The sequence below is a fragment of the Aspergillus pseudoviridinutans genome, assembly GCF_018340605.1.
Source record: "Aspergillus pseudoviridinutans IFM 55266 DNA, scaffold_5, whole genome shotgun sequence".
In the NCBI taxonomy this organism is placed as follows: Eukaryota; Fungi; Ascomycota; class Eurotiomycetes; order Eurotiales; family Aspergillaceae; genus Aspergillus; species Aspergillus pseudoviridinutans.
This window is the reverse complement of record NW_025091285.1, coordinates 3,227,943-3,242,699: the sequence shown is the minus strand read 5'-3', so window position 1 is coordinate 3,242,699 and position 14,757 is coordinate 3,227,943. Positions and strand designations below refer to the sequence as shown.

The following is a 14,757-nucleotide window of genomic DNA, read 5'->3' as shown; positions in this document are numbered from 1 at the left end:
AACTGTCAGAGCCAGGCTGTCGAGTCTTGTTGACTGTGTCAGGCAGATGAGGTTGCTTCACCACTGACTCCATATGAGCAACATGGATTGGCTGCTTTCTCAGTTCAATCTGCGCTTTCTCTGGTTTCTTCGCCTGAGTGGGCCGGCTTACCAACATGGGAGCTATTCGCACTCTCGGCTGTTCTTAGCTGGGGATTGAAGCTCAGTTCAACTTTTGATGCTCCGTCGTGATTAGGGCCTCTGAGGTCTTTATTATCGTGGGCTTTTCCCAGGGGCCCTCTTGACAATGAACTAGACCAAGTCATTCACTTCTTTGTCTTTCTCTTCGGCCTGGTTTCGGCTCTTTCCCTTTACCATTCATTTTTTTGTATCTTTTCTATATTCTTTTGTCTTTACAATATTCGCAGGTGCCCAGGTCTGGACTTGGACATACAGAGTACACGCTCTTTAATTTACTTCCGGCTTGATCTCTGTCTTGTTTGGAGGCTTTCCACCTTCAGCTGCTAGAAGCAGCAAATACGATCATTGATTTGAAGACTGGGAATACAGGCAATATCGAGTCAATATGCATTCACTACAGTCTTTTCTCTTCATGCTGCTCCTAGGCTATGGTGTGTTCGCCGCACCAACGTCGCCACTAGCTCAATCTCAGGGCAGGTCCTTCAAGGTTGAGCGGATCAAGCGTGGACACTCCATTCATGGCCCGACTGCTCTGCGCAGAGCCTATCTGAAATTTGGCATAGTTCCAACGACTTTTGGCGTCGATCTGTCGGACTTTGAGCCTTTGAACACGACATCTGTCTCAGGCGCCGGTGCCAATCTACTCGTGGCCGATGTCAAGGAGCCAGAGCAGACCGGCGCAGTCAGTGCGCAATCTGTTCAGAACGATGCTGCTTTCGTCAGTCCTGTGACGATCGGTGGGCAGAAAATAGTGATGAACTTTGACACTGGTTCAGCAGACTTGTAGGTTCATTGATTCGAATCATGCACCAACATAGCTTACTGACTGGGGATCTCACCAGCTGGGTGATGAACACGGAGCTTCCGGCGAGTGCTCAGGTCGGCCACACTGTCTTCAATCCTTCCAAGTCATCCACTTTTAAGAAGATGGAAGGAGCTACTTTTGAGATCAAATACGGCGACTCGTCTTTCGCTAATGGTGGTGTCGGAACTGATACCGTTGACATTGGTGGCGCGACCATTACTGGTCAAGCGATTGGTATCCCGACCAGCGTGTCCGATTCCTTCGTTCAAGATACCACCTCGAACGGCCTCGTAGGCCTGGGATTTTCGTCCCTCAATACCGTCAAGCCTCAGCAGCAGAAGACGTTCTTCGAGAATATCGCCAACAGTCTGGACGAGCCAGTTATGACGGCCCATCTGAAGAGCAATGGTGTCGGCGAGTACGAGTTCGGAATCATTGATCAAACCAAGTATCAAGGCGACATGATCAACGTGACCGTGGACTCCTCGAGCGGTTTCTGGCAGTTCCAGTCGGCTCACTACAAGGTCGGAGACGGTCCTATCCAGACCCTCCAGAATACCCCTACTGCGATCGCTGATACCGGCACTTCATTGATGCTTCTCGATGACACAATGGTGAATGCCTACTACGCGCAGGTCAAAGGCGCGCAGTATGCCAGCAGCGCCGGCGGTTACATCTATCCCTGCGGAACTGAACTGCCTAATCTCGCGGTTGCTGTCGGCCCAAAGCACTTGGCGACGGTACCTGGCACGTACCTGAATTTTTCTGAGGTTGGCATTAACAAAACGACGGGACAAACTGGTGAGTCGATCGATCTTCGTGCACGAAGGTTCATGTACTGACACGACGTCTTGTAGTATGTTTCGGTGGTATTCAATCCAACCAGGGCACTTCGATGCAGATCCTCGGTGATGTCTTCCTAAAGGCCTTTTTCGTCGTGTTCGACCTGCGAGGCCCATCTTTTGGACTTGCCTCGCCCAAGTAGTCTGACTGCTTGTTGTCGAAAACGTAATGTCTTTTAGATGTTACAGCTGACCCCATATTCGTTCTGTAAATTCTTACAGATAGACTGTCTCCATAGATCTAAATAATACACCGCAACTTGATTTCCGATATTGCAAACTGGAATCTGTCGTCTGTCGAACAGCATATTATTGCACATAGCGTGCATAAAGATAATTATACTTTGATGACTCAGCTGATACTGAGTCACCCAGCCCTAGCTTAAGTTTAGGGGGAAAAGAAAAATTAAAGGTAAAAAAGAGACTAACCGGATGCAGTCGGTCATCGACACTGCGGAAGCCAAGAAATGCTGTAGCAAGACGAAGTCTGATGGTATCTAGCCAAATCCAATTGTAATCAGCTCTTTTATCAAGTCAATTATACAAGGATCCCGTGACACTAGGGATCTGGGTGTTAGTCAAGTTGAATTTCCTCAAGGTTACCGTGAGTCTGACGGGGACCGCCAGAACAACAGCCCCGCGGATCAGTCGACCCTCCAGTTTATTATTACTACGCCTGAAGCCGATTTCTGCTGCCCCTCTTCTTAACTTCACCACCTCGCCTCTGCCCTGCTTCGCCGTTTGTCGCCCATTCGCAAACATGGCTATCAACTCTGCACCCGAGTCTTCTCTCCTCTCCCTCCTCTACCGCTCGTACCCTGCTGCAGTTTCTCCCGACGCCACAGAGCTTGATCTTCTCCATGCCTCGCCCAAAATCTTCCCTCAGACGACTTTCTCCGTTGAGGAGCAGGCTTCAATCAAACAATGGCTAGACACCATTTCTGGTCTCCAGAATGCCTTGACCAAAGACGACAAGTCCGTGATTACGGCCATCCTCGGACAGCTGAACAGTCACCTGGCCGCGCGCACAACTTTGCTGGGAACCAAGCCTTCCGTTGCTGATATCGCCGCATACGCTCTGCTCGCTCCCGTCGTTGAGAAATGGACCCCCGAAGAACGCACAGGCCAGCAAGGATACCATCACATTGTGCGTCACATCGACTTTGTGCAAAATAGCCGCCTCTTCGCCCTTCAGATCCCCGACGAGGAGAAGATCAGCATCGACGTGAACGACGTGCGGTTTGTTCCCAAGCCCGTGGACCCCAAGGAAGAGAAGGAGCGCAAAAAGAGGGAGAAGGCTGCGGCCCAGAACCCGGATGCTGGCAAGCCTCTCGTCGTTGGACAGGGCAAGCCCCAGAAGGCGGCGAATGGCGGCGCGGTCGATCAGGCCACTGACTCCGCCACTGACTCCGCCGCTGGCGCGCCGCCCAAGGTTAACAAGAAGGAGAAGAAGGAAAAGAAGGAGAAGGCGCCCAAGCCTGCTCCCGCGCCCGCTGCTCCCCCCTCTCCGTCGCTCATCGACCTCCGCGTTGGTCACATTCTCCGTGCCATCAACCACCCCAATGCGGACTCCCTCTACGTTTCTACCATCGACTGTGGCGATGCTCCCGGCACTGAGAATACTTCGCTGGATGAGGAGACCGGCAAGACCGTGCGCACCGTATGCTCGGGTCTGAACGGCCTCGTTCCCCTGGAGGAGATGCAGAACAGGAAGATCGTTGCCGTCTGCAACCTGAAGCCAGTAACTATGCGTGGTATCAAGTCTACAGCCATGGTTTTGGCAGCATCGCCCCGCGTTGCCGAAGGCGAGGACTCGCACGCTGGACCCGTTGAGCTGGTCACCCCTCCCGCCGACGCGCCTGCCGGTACCCGCATTGGCTTCGAGGGTTGGTTTGACGGCGAGCCCGAGAAGGTGCTCAACCCCAAGAAGAAGGTCTGGGAGACCTTCCAGCCTGGATTCACCACCACGGACAGCCTGGAGGTTGCGTTCGACATGAGCGCGGTTCCCGCCGTGCATGGCCAGGAGGGAAAGCCGGCCCTCGGCAAATTGGTTGCTAAGACCGGAGGAGTCTGTACAGTGAAGTCTCTGAAGGGAGCTACTGTTCGGTAGAGAATTTATCCAGGAAAAAGTGCATTCTTCCTTTGTCTTTCAATGAGTGGAAATGGTTACAAGGAGTGGTCCACGATTTCGTGCAGAGGCAGCAACATAAATAGCATTTCCCCTCTTAGCATCAACATGTCCAACGAGAAATGAACGTTTCAGTTTTTATTTTTATTTTATTTTTTTATTCTCTTCTTTTTCTTGCGGACTCCATTTGTATCTGCAATCTCTCTATTCGAGACCACCCAAGGCAATAAGGCATCAGTCACCCCGCAAGCCCCTCTTAGAAGCTTAGCCGACCCCTCATTATCTGCAAAGGCCGTTTCTAGAGTCTAGTCTAATGTCTAGAGAATAAATCATTATCATACGACTACTCTTTGCGCGGTTCAGTTCCGCAACTCATTCTGCCATATAATACGAGGCAATCGGGAACCCCGATGACCCAGTCCCGACAGTAACTGATACGACTAACTCACCCAAGCTAGAAGCACAAGGTCTTCACTTCACAATGAGAGCTGTCCGGTTCCATGGCCGCGGCGATATCCGTGTCGACGAGACCGATGAGCCCGTCTGCGGCGAGGGCCAGGTCAAGGTTACCGGCACCTCCTGTTTGCCCTTCTAAGCAAGTAGACTAATATGGATAGATCCGGCCTGCCTTTGTAGGGATCTGCGGAAGCGGTATGCTCATCGTGCTTCATTTGTGGTCAATCTGACGGGGCTTACATGGTATATAGATCTGCACGAGTACCTCGCTGGTCCCATCACAATTCCCTCGACGCCGCATCCAATCACGGGTGGGAGTGTCCCCGTCACCCTGGGACATGAATTCAGTGGTGTGATAGAGGAGGTTGGTGCGCGCGTTTCACGACTGAAAGTCGGTGATTACGTGGCTGTCAGACCGAATCTGTATGATGGGACGTGTGCGAGTTGTTTAGCGGGTTGGCGGAACTGTTGTCAGAATCTGGGATTTATCGGGTATAGCAGTGAGTGAGTTTCTGGGTGAATGGATAGAAATGTAGCGCTGATATTTGAGCAGGCGATGCAGGAGGTTTGTCAGATCACGTTGTTGTAGGTGAGAAGCATGCCATTCTGTTGCCGGAGGGTTTCCCTCTTGACCTTGGGGGTGAGTTTTATTCCTTTCTACGGATGGTACAAGATAGGATCGGGTGATTAACCTTCGGTGCATATGCAGCCCTTGTCGAACCCCTTACCGTGGCCTGGCATGCAGTTAGCCGCGCCTCCGTCCGGCCTGACGACACCGTCCTCGTGGTAGGGGGAGGACCGATCGGCCTCGCTGTCGTTCAGGTCCTGAAAGCGCGCGGAATCAAGTCCGTCATAGTCTCCGAAGTATCCTCACAGCGTAAGCAGTTTGCGAAAGAACTAGGTGCGACCGAGGTGATTGATCCGCGAGTGGATGATACTGTGGCTTCAGTTCGCGCAATGACAGCAGGGGAAGGGGCAGCCATCGCCTTTGAATGCTCTGGCGTGCAGGTGGGCTTCGACACGGCTGTTCATGCTATTCGAGCGAGGGGAACGGTGACCATAGTGTCGCTGTGGGAGGAGAGGCCTAAGATCGATGCGCTTGACATCGTTTTGCACGAGAAACATGTCATTGGCGCTGTGATCTGTGACGATGGTGATTTCGAAGCTGTCATTGACGCGATTTCATCAGGCATGTTCCTGTTGCTGCATGGAGCCCGATTATTACTGGTTATGCTGACGAGCATATAGGAAAGCTCTCCCCTCGAGCGATGATCACGAGCAAGATCCAGATGGAGGACGTGGTGGCCAAGGGGTTCAAGGCTTTGATTGACGAGCGGGACAAGCATGTCAAGATCCTAGTTGAGGTGTCTACATGACAAAAGCCATCAAACAGCAAATAATCAATAGTCTAGACGCCAGAAGCTCGCGATGAGCTGAATACGAATCATCCCATACTGCGGAAGAAGCAATTATCTTCCACATGGCTTGCATCGGATCTAGGGGCGCAGCGCCATTTGGCCGTAACTTTCGGTAAAGCCCGATAGAATGTCAGGCTGATTGGCAGGCGCAAATGATGCAGCTCAGCTTCCAAATATGGGTATAGACACGTGTTGGATACGATTCGGTGGTGTTTGCAATCAGACTAGTCCCGTCATCAGCGTGCATCTTCGCAACGATTTGGGTATTCCGAAGCGAGCAGATCATTCCTTGGTGCATCTCACCATAGACTATCTGAATATCCGATTTATTGTGATCATGTAGCGTGTACTCCGTGGACCAACCCTCGATAGAATATCCGATGTGTCGATACAGTATCTCGAAGTCAGAATTAAGTACTCACCCATGTAGTTCTAGTGTTCTACAGTTCTAGCTCTTCGGAACCGACTAGAATCAGCCTAGACTGTTATGTGTTAATCCATCCCAGACAAATCAGTAATCACCCAATGTGCTAATGTGCGGATTTGGTTGGCTGCATACGAACAGGCGTTCGACCGCGCTATTTGATGAGCGGCCAAGACCGCCACCGTTAATGACAGTGTCCTAATTTTGGACTAGTCGTTTGGTCGAAAACAGGTTCTATATTTGTCTCATGTGTTGTTCATCAGCATTTGATCACTTGTTAGTAGAAGTGGTACGGAGTAGAACKGTTTCAGTTCAAGAGGTGGGACAGTAGGAGTATTATTATCCACTGCATGATTCGGACCGTTGGACAGTGCTCAGTGCAGTTGGATTTGTCATATTCTGTCTGGCAGGAACTATAGATCATCACCATTGGATATTATACTGCTTGAAATAGAAGATGTCTCACCTCCATCGCAACTGATGGATGGCGAGTGTTGGACTATGGAGGAGAAACCCTCCGCTTTCCAGAAACAGACAGAATCGCGCAATTTATTCTGATACAATCATCATTTGACACAGATCTGTAGAAACTTTTATCCCCTCACTCTCTTCCACGATGATGGAGGCCAAAACTCGGACTTTTGAGGTCAAGTCTTCCAGTAACCCTTCTCGCCTGCCAAAAGATTCAGACCCCCGTCCTCTAGACACTACTACTACCTATGCTTCGCCAAGTGGCTCTCCCCCCACTCAGTCCGCCGGCTCGTTTGACTAGTCTATAACCTACTCCGTAGTCCAGCGAGTTCCGATTCAGCGCGCAGCGCTGGGTTCTGTTCAAATCGTCGCCGTCCTTATTTACAGCTCTCATATCAATCTCAGCCTTGTTTTTTCTTTCCTTTTTCGCTTATCACTCTCTTTCAACCATTCTCCTGCAGTTGTACATTCGTTTCTCGCGTCCGACTGCAGTTTTAATTTCTTGTTAGACATCCTCCCTAAATCGGCCCCATTTTTAGCAAAGTCAGACTCCTTTTCATCTGAGGATCATCTGATATATATAACTCTGAAACAGTGACGTTCAAGTTTCTGTCGTTATAGCCCCCTGTGGTTGCATTGCCATATTCTCTTCCGTTTCAAACGCAAACTATGTCATGTTGATTTGATAATCTGTACACAAGTGTCTACATCCTAACTACGCCGGTGCGTTGAACCGACAGACTATATACCTAATCTCCCATCTTTATCATGTCGAAACAACTTCAAGGAACTGCAATCATTACCGGGGGCAATGGAACCCTCGGCTCAGAGATAGCTATCGCTATCGCAAAAACGCAGCCTTTCGTGCACCTGCTGCTTCTTGCGCGCGATATTAGGACCGACAGCGTGAAGGACCTGCTACAGAAGATCCGCCTCATCGGGCCTAGATCTGTCGAAGTGGCCAAAGTCAACCTGGGCAGTTTCAACTCGATCGTCAGCTTCTGTCAGAATACTGTGGAAAGGGTCCGAAATAAAGAGATCCCGCCGGTAATGCTCCTGGTCAATTCTGCCGCCATGGCATCTTATGTCACCGATCCAGTCACCCCGGATGGATATGATCCTGTCTACCAGGTTAATTGCATTGCCCCGTTTTTGTTGACGGTCAGCCTACTTGAAGCTTTCCGAGCTGGCGATGGCACGCCGGACGGCGGTGCCAGAGTCATCAATATTGGATGCTCTGCCATATCCAGTGGCTCGTTGAACTACTTCGACGACAGCCCAGACAATGCACCGAAACCGCCCGGCACTCCTTTGAGTGCAAAGGAAGGGAATGCCCGCTTTGGGAGCAGTAAGCTGATCATGAGTGCCGCCATGTATGCATTGCGGCGGAGTCTGGTCCTGGTAAGTTTATAGCTAGCTTTGTGCGTGTGAGTAGCCGAACAATACTGACAATCCAATACGTAGACTGGCAACATGTCACTCAACATATATACTCTGGATCCCGGAGGACTGGCAGGGAATAGCCATCTGACGGCAGATGCCCCCTTATCGGTCCGAATGGCACATTCAACTCGGTCTAGCCTCKGGCCATTCCTGAGAGTGTTCTCTAAGAGCGCTATCAACAAGGCGAGTGTTCCAGCCAAGGTCATTGCGAAAGTCGCATTCCAGAGAGAAACAGTGGAGCTTTGGGGCAGGGAGCGTTATTATATCTTGGATAGCGACTACGAGGCCGGATCCGTCATTTTGGCACTGCGAGACCCACCCCTAATGGATTCGCTGCTAAAGAAAATGTTGCGGCAGGTCGAGATTGGTGTCAAGGGAATGGGCTCTCCAGACTCGAGGATCTCGCGGGTGCACGGCAATTGAAAGAAAAGTTATTTAGTTTGTATTCTTGGGGTTGATTCATTTTTTTTTCCCTCTCATTCTTCCTTCTTTTATCTGCTGCAACACATGGCGATCACCGGCATCTGGTTTGGCATGAAGCATTCTTCGGGGAGTTTGGCCTTGGGACAGGATAGGTACCTTTGTCGAAAGCTTTGCTTTATGTACACTATAACTGTAGAACAATCGAAATCTGGGGCTTTGTGATAAGCAACCACCAATGGCATTCTATCTTGCTCACTTTGTTGCGGAAGATAAGTATGTTGCATGGCCGCAAACGTCTTGAATGTTGTATGCTTCCGGATGGGGTAACAGTTGAGGGATGACATCGGATAATCCAAGGCGCAAGGCGGCGAAACAATTTGGTTGGACAGGAATACTTGGCCTGGTTTGGCTCTCGATCTAGCCAGCTTTCCTACAGCACCTTAGTTTCGACACCTGTCTAGCGCGCTCACGCACCCAATTAATCTCCTCTGGTGGATTGATTGATTAATCAATTTGGGGATACTACATTGATTTTGTGTTTTAGTTAACTCTTCTTATATCGAAGTTGGCCTCTCCGGGACTCTGAAGATCTACATACGCATCGTGCGCGTCCGCAATTCCACCCCTTCGCAGCCAAATTGCTACCACTTTCGTCTCTCCGCCTTGACACGTAATCGAGGCCGGGCTTGAGCCACTGCCGTGCTGGTGTTCGTTTCTCTGCTTCTCCAGGATCGAGGAGCCTTCCGGTTCCTGTGACTTCTGGATAGTTGATCTGCGTCTACACATGCTGTGACACCCCGAGAAATGAACAGGCATCACGCCTTTGCTAATGGCTACTCTGCCTACCCCCGCGGGCAGAGCAGAGCATTTTCCATCTCTCCTCATCGGTAAGTGGCTTTTGGTTTTGTCATCTGCGCGGGATTGCATTTCTGCAGATCTATCAGAGTAGCAGGCACGACTAGCGTTTTGAATTTGGACTGATCTATCTGCACTGCTAGTTTTCAACCACGTCCGCAGTCTGCCCTACGACGTCGAAGACTACTCATCCAGCGGCTATGTCTCATCGGCGGTATCTCTCTGCTAATACTCATCCTCATATTTCCTTCCTGGCGGGCCGCGATTCTTCCCGCATTATCGCTTGGACTTCTACATTCCAGCGAAGATCTACAGCTACAGACCGTCCGATATTATGACCTGTCCAAAGTACAAGGCACGGCGCAAGGATGGGAGAAAGAGGAGCGTGTACTTATGTTGACACCTCTCCGAGACGCCTCGTCACATCTGCCGATGTTCTTTTCACACCTCCGAAATCTCACCTACCCTCACAACCTCATTGATCTAGCGTTCCTGGTGTCGGACTCTAAGGATGATACGTTGGGGATGCTGACACGTATGCTCGAGGAGGTCCAAAACGACCCTGATCCCAAGATGACTTTTGGAGAAATCTCGGTCATCCAAAAGGATTTTGGGCAGAAGGTGCAGCAGGACGTGGAAAGTAGACATGGATTCGCTGCACAGGCGGGACGGAGAAAACTGATGGCCCAGGCGAGGAATTGGCTGCTGAGTGCTACTCTACGTCCGACGCACAGCTGGGTCTACTGGAGAGACGCCGACGTTGAGACTGCTCCTCGCACAATCCTGGAGGACTTGATGCGGCATGACAAGGATGTCATTGTACCGAGTAAGTTGTACTGTCTCGATTCTTGCGATTTCCGATCTAATGAGCATTGCAATAGATGTCTGGCGACCACTCCCTGACTGGTTGGGTGGGGAACAGCCCTATGACTTGAACTCATGGCAGGAGTCGGAGACGGCTTTGGCTCTGGCTGAAACGTTGGACGAGGATGCGGTGATTGTAGAGGGATATGCCGAGTATGCTACCTGGCGGCCTCATCTCGCATACCTTCGCGATCCATTTGGAGATCCCGACATGGAGATGGAGCTGGATGGTGTCGGAGGTGTCAGTATCCTGGCCAAGGCAAAGGTGTTTCGCTCTGGGGTTCATTTTCCCGCTTTCAGCTTCGAAAAGCACGCTGAAACTGAAGCGTTTGGGAAAGTAAGTGTCGTCTTGATTCCTTGTGCGGTGCGCGAAATGCTAAATTTCACTAGATGGCTAAGCGCATGGGATTCTCGGTCATCGGTCTTCCTCACTACACGATCTGGCATCTTTACGAACCTAGTGTAGACGATCTTCGACACATGGAAGAAATGGAGCAGGAGCGAAAGGCTAGGGAGAGGGAAGAGAAAGAGCAAGCCGAACGAGCTGAGCGAGCCAAGGCCCTCTTCATGGATCCCGGGCCGCAATGGGATATCGACAAAGCCTTTGTGCAGGATTCAATTCAAACTGAGAAGCAGGAGGCAGATCAGATCAAGGCTGACGGAGTGACTGGGGCAGGAGAGGTTAGAGACTTGCAGGGTTCTGCAAGTGACCCTGTCGCTGCTTCACCAAAGCCAAGTGTCAATGCTGCGCCCGTTGGCAAGGAAGTCGATAATCCTACTCCCCAGCAGGCAGAGCAAAGCATCTAAAGGCTTCTGACCTTCTTTTCATCTGGATTGAACTTGCTCATCCTGGAGCCAGCCGAGCTTTTCTCCCGCCGAACCTTTTCTTTCCATGACCATCTTCCGGTACAGCTTCTGCCGGATCTTTATCGTCATCTTCACTAGATAGCCTGTGGCCTGATTTTCCCAGATGGATCAGGGTGCCTGTCATATGATACTGGATACTAACATCATGCTTCCTCCTTTCTTATACTTGTTTGGATGCATCCATCGCTGTACTGGTTACAGTGTGGTTTTCTTCCCTGCCTCCGGCTGGGCTGTTTCTACGGCGCGGCGCTTTTGTAAACCTATTTAGACAGTCTATTTTTCGCCTCATTCAGCCATGTCTTACTCCATCATATTGTTTCCCGAGCTCGTGTGATTTCAATCAGTATGTCGGTTGCTTTGGAATGCAAGGACAATCAGAGAAGAGAACTCCACATTCATTGAACATAAATCTCTTGTGTAGGAATATCCGAGCAGCAATACAGGACTTCATATTCCCGTGTCAAAGATGTTCTGAAATCGAAGTAGATCTGGGTCCTCATTAAGCAACAGTCTGTGCGCCCATCATTATCGCGGACATGGCGCGTACCGCGTTAGGCAACTTTTTGGCTCCTGTTGTACTGCGTACCTCGATATTTACACCTATGAGAACCACACACTACGGACGCTCTTCGAGAATACCTAACCGACAAGTAACTACCTTATCCGAAGCGACAGGCAGAGCTTCGAAGCGCCAGCGGCAATAAAACACCGACCACCATGTCTACCCAAGCCGCCCGAAGCATCCTCTTCACACACACATCACCCCAGCAAGGATTCAGATTAATCGAGCTACCCTCAGAACTAGCGGAGCTCCTCTCTTCAAAAGAAGCACCAACGTATTTACCCCTCAATCAATTCATTCGTACGAGAGAAACTGCCTAACGCATCACCAGTCTTGAGCTCAAATCCCCGTCAACATCACACCTCCCGAACTCAAGCACAGACTCCGAGAATCATGATTATGTCAATCTATGCACTCCGAACCGAACCTACCGCATCCGTCAAGTCCAATCCTCAAACCCGATCCATATACTTCAACCTAGCGATGGCGGCGCCCAGCGAGGCGACATCACCATGGTCGGCGCCAACGACGACATAAACCTAGTGGAGACGGTCACCACAATCGCAAAGTGCGGGTCCACGCTGGAGTTGCATACTCCGGCGGAAGGGTTCTCGGCGGTTTCGTTCCTCGAGAGAATGCTGGCGGTGTATGATGGGGGTGAAGGGACTGAAGCTGTGGGCTTCGATCTAGAGCCGGCTGAGAAGGATGGTGTCATACGTCGGGTTTTTGACGATGTCCCTGTTTCGCGGGCGCAGTGTGAAGTTGGTTGGATCGAGATCTGTGCGTTTGTGCTTGGTCGGGCGGATAATGGCGAGGGCGCCGCGGGTTGTTGCCGGCGGCCTTCTGCGAGAGCAAAGCTGGAGGTGTGGAAGAGAGTTCTCGAAGGTGCGGTGCTGCAGGGTATTCATCTCGACCAGCAGTTTCTTGTGTCGGATCTGTGGAAATCGGTGCTGGATGATGAAGATGAGGAGCCGTTTCCGCGGGGCCTATTTGAGGCTGTTGTCAGGAGAGTTTGCGAGGCAGGAGATAGTCAAGCTCAAGGGCTTGCTGACGGGGACATGAAGTGTGAGTTACTGCCATGAAGGCTTGGAAATGGTCAATGTCTAATGGATATACTTGTGCAGGGGCTAGCATCGACAAAGCCAGGTGCACACGATGGGTCGGCGAGACGTACTTGGAGGCCATGGCGCCTGCTTTAGATTCGGCAATTGGGCGAAGCGAGTTCCTCAATGCTTGGAAGGATCATCTTCCTGATTCATGGCGGGATGAAGTAGCATTGTCTCAACTGACGGTATGTGACCGGTTATAGTCACCTAATCGTCTTCTTGTTGAAGCTGATTACAGAGTACTGATTTCCTACAGGAGAATTCCTACAGGCACCCAGACCAAACAACAATCTACTTCGTCAACAATATCGACAGACATAAAATCAAGAAGAATATGTCGACAGATGCCAATACTGCCACGGCGGCCAAAAAGTCACGAAACTGGCATGAACTGTTCAGAAACCAAAAACGACAGAAAAATTGAAGACAAATTCTATGTTCCATTGACATCTCCCAAGTACCCTGTCAGGTTGTATCAGGATCTATCTCTAGCGGATTCCTCTCGAAGAAAACGATGACCACCCGGAACGAAAACATGAAACGTGGTAGAAGCCAACATCCTTCAGCACCAGGCATACTTCTCGTTCCAGAGCCATTCGACCTCTTCGCCTAGACCTTGTGCGGCGCCTGTCCACCTCAAGCTGGCGATGCTGCTTTTCTCTCGGTGAATCAGCTCTGCTGGGGAATCTAGCATGGCAACTGCCTTCTGCAACAGCGGAGTTGGATTCCAGAAATCGACCTTTGCCATATCCCATTCGTGGGCCTCAAGTTGGGCCCTCCTCAGGATAGCAGCCATGGCCTTTGCCGTCGCTTCTGTCTCCTCTGGCGTGGTCGGTTCATCATACACCCATCGCAAAATGAACAGAGTGTTGTCCCGGGGTGTCTCGCCAAAGTTCCTGTTCCATGCACAGTACACTTTTGCTTTGTCCTCACCAGCGCCCTTGATTAGCGGCGGGGCTCTGTCGCCATGAAGCTTCTCTGCATAGAACTCTTCCCTCGCCCAGTGCCAAACGAAATGGTCAAAGTCCGGAAGGATTGCTACGTGGGCGATGGGGGTTTTCTCAGAAGCAGCACGCAGGGATTCCCGTTCTTTCTGTAGGACTTGGTCGCTACACATACATTTGCGAACGTCATCGGCAACCAAGGTTCTCGCCTTTGGTAGATTGGCCCGCGAGGACCGGTCATATTCTTCCTTGGAGATAGGTGGAAGAGAGATGTGCGAAGAAGGAAACGGCTTCCACCCAAATTGCGCATAAAAGTTCTTTCCGATATCCGAAAACAGCACGCTGAAGAGTGATCTACTTCTCGGCTCGTTTTCCATTTTCCACGTCTCTAGCTTCGTGCACAATTCCTCCATCATTCTCTTGGCGTAACCTTTGCCTCTGTGTTCAGGTCGACAATAGACGCTCCCCACCCCGTGGGTAGCAACATCTTCCACCTTTCCATGGTGAGCCAGCAAAGCCTTCTTCTTGTATGTCTCACAAGAACTCAAGATCGTCCGCTGGCCTCCTGGCTCCCTACGGTCAACCAAAAGCCAACAGGTCAGGGAATCCTTGGTCAATCTCTGCTGATACAAATGGTTCTCTCTTGCGATGTACGTCTCCACGTCTAAACGGCCCTTCCATGCCGTACTATTGAGCTTGATGGACTTGATCCGTTCCTCTGGTGTGGCAGGGACGAGAACCAACTCAGGCGAGTCTCCTGATGGCAACTCGGTGGGGTCAGCGGCAATCATTGTGTCAATTGGCGATTAATCGAAAAGACCCAAGTGTTTCCGAGCCTGGTACCGAACAAAATTCTATCAGTTCTTCTTTAGGTAATGACTCATTCAGTCCGTTATCGTAAGGCGATGCACTAGTTACTGATAAGATAGACGTCCGGACGCGATTGAAATAGTTTAGAAGACAATGTCA

The 14,757-nt window shown here is 50.7% G+C and overlaps 7 protein-coding genes across 7 annotated transcripts; 6 read left to right on the top strand and 1 right to left on the bottom strand.

The window, feature by feature from the left end:
• Positions 1-565: 565 nt before the first annotated feature.
• On the top strand, positions 566-1,970 carry Asppvi_008189 (pepsin-like aspartic protease; the record flags this gene model as incomplete). The annotated part of the gene is made up of 3 exons (XM_043304069.1): positions 566-963; positions 1,023-1,786; positions 1,843-1,970. 3 exons carry the CDS (start codon positions 566-568, stop codon positions 1,968-1,970), a joined length of 1,290 nt encoding a protein of 429 aa, XP_043160004.1.
• A 617-nt stretch (positions 1,971-2,587) lies between these two features.
• Asppvi_008188 (putative cofactor for methionyl- and glutamyl-tRNA synthetases) lies at positions 2,588-3,937 on the top strand (the record flags this gene model as incomplete). The annotated part of the gene is made up of 1 exon (XM_043304068.1): positions 2,588-3,937. One exon carries the CDS (start codon positions 2,588-2,590, stop codon positions 3,935-3,937), a length of 1,350 nt encoding a protein of 449 aa, XP_043160003.1.
• A 499-nt stretch (positions 3,938-4,436) lies between these two features.
• Positions 4,437-5,787, top strand: Asppvi_008187 (2,3-butanediol dehydrogenase; the record flags this gene model as incomplete). Its single annotated transcript, XM_043304067.1, has 6 exons — positions 4,437-4,520; positions 4,573-4,606; positions 4,663-4,911; positions 4,965-5,051; positions 5,121-5,600; positions 5,660-5,787. 6 exons carry the CDS (start codon positions 4,437-4,439, stop codon positions 5,785-5,787), a joined length of 1,062 nt encoding a protein of 353 aa, XP_043160002.1.
• A 1,705-nt stretch (positions 5,788-7,492) lies between these two features.
• On the top strand, positions 7,493-8,590 carry Asppvi_008186 (glycosyltransferase family protein; the record flags this gene model as incomplete). The annotated part of the gene is made up of 2 exons (XM_043304066.1): positions 7,493-8,125; positions 8,189-8,590. 2 exons carry the CDS (start codon positions 7,493-7,495, stop codon positions 8,588-8,590), a joined length of 1,035 nt encoding a protein of 344 aa, XP_043160001.1.
• An 804-nt stretch (positions 8,591-9,394) lies between these two features.
• On the top strand, positions 9,395-11,116 carry Asppvi_008185 (ANP1/MMN9/VAN1 family protein; the record flags this gene model as incomplete). The annotated part of the gene is made up of 4 exons (XM_043304065.1): positions 9,395-9,477; positions 9,589-10,271; positions 10,327-10,646; positions 10,700-11,116. 4 exons carry the CDS (start codon positions 9,395-9,397, stop codon positions 11,114-11,116), a joined length of 1,503 nt encoding a protein of 500 aa, XP_043160000.1.
• A 777-nt stretch (positions 11,117-11,893) lies between these two features.
• Asppvi_008184 (putative sister chromatid cohesion protein Dcc1) lies at positions 11,894-13,268 on the top strand (the record flags this gene model as incomplete). Its single annotated transcript, XM_043304064.1, has 4 exons — positions 11,894-12,012; positions 12,070-12,803; positions 12,863-13,029; positions 13,101-13,268. 4 exons carry the CDS (start codon positions 11,894-11,896, stop codon positions 13,266-13,268), a joined length of 1,188 nt encoding a protein of 395 aa, XP_043159999.1.
• A 138-nt stretch (positions 13,269-13,406) lies between these two features.
• Asppvi_008183 (uncharacterized protein) lies at positions 13,407-14,579 on the bottom strand (the record flags this gene model as incomplete). The annotated part of the gene is made up of 1 exon (XM_043304063.1): positions 13,407-14,579. One exon carries the CDS (start codon positions 14,577-14,579, stop codon positions 13,407-13,409), a length of 1,173 nt encoding a protein of 390 aa, XP_043159998.1.
• Between the last annotated feature and the right edge of the window lie 178 nt (positions 14,580-14,757).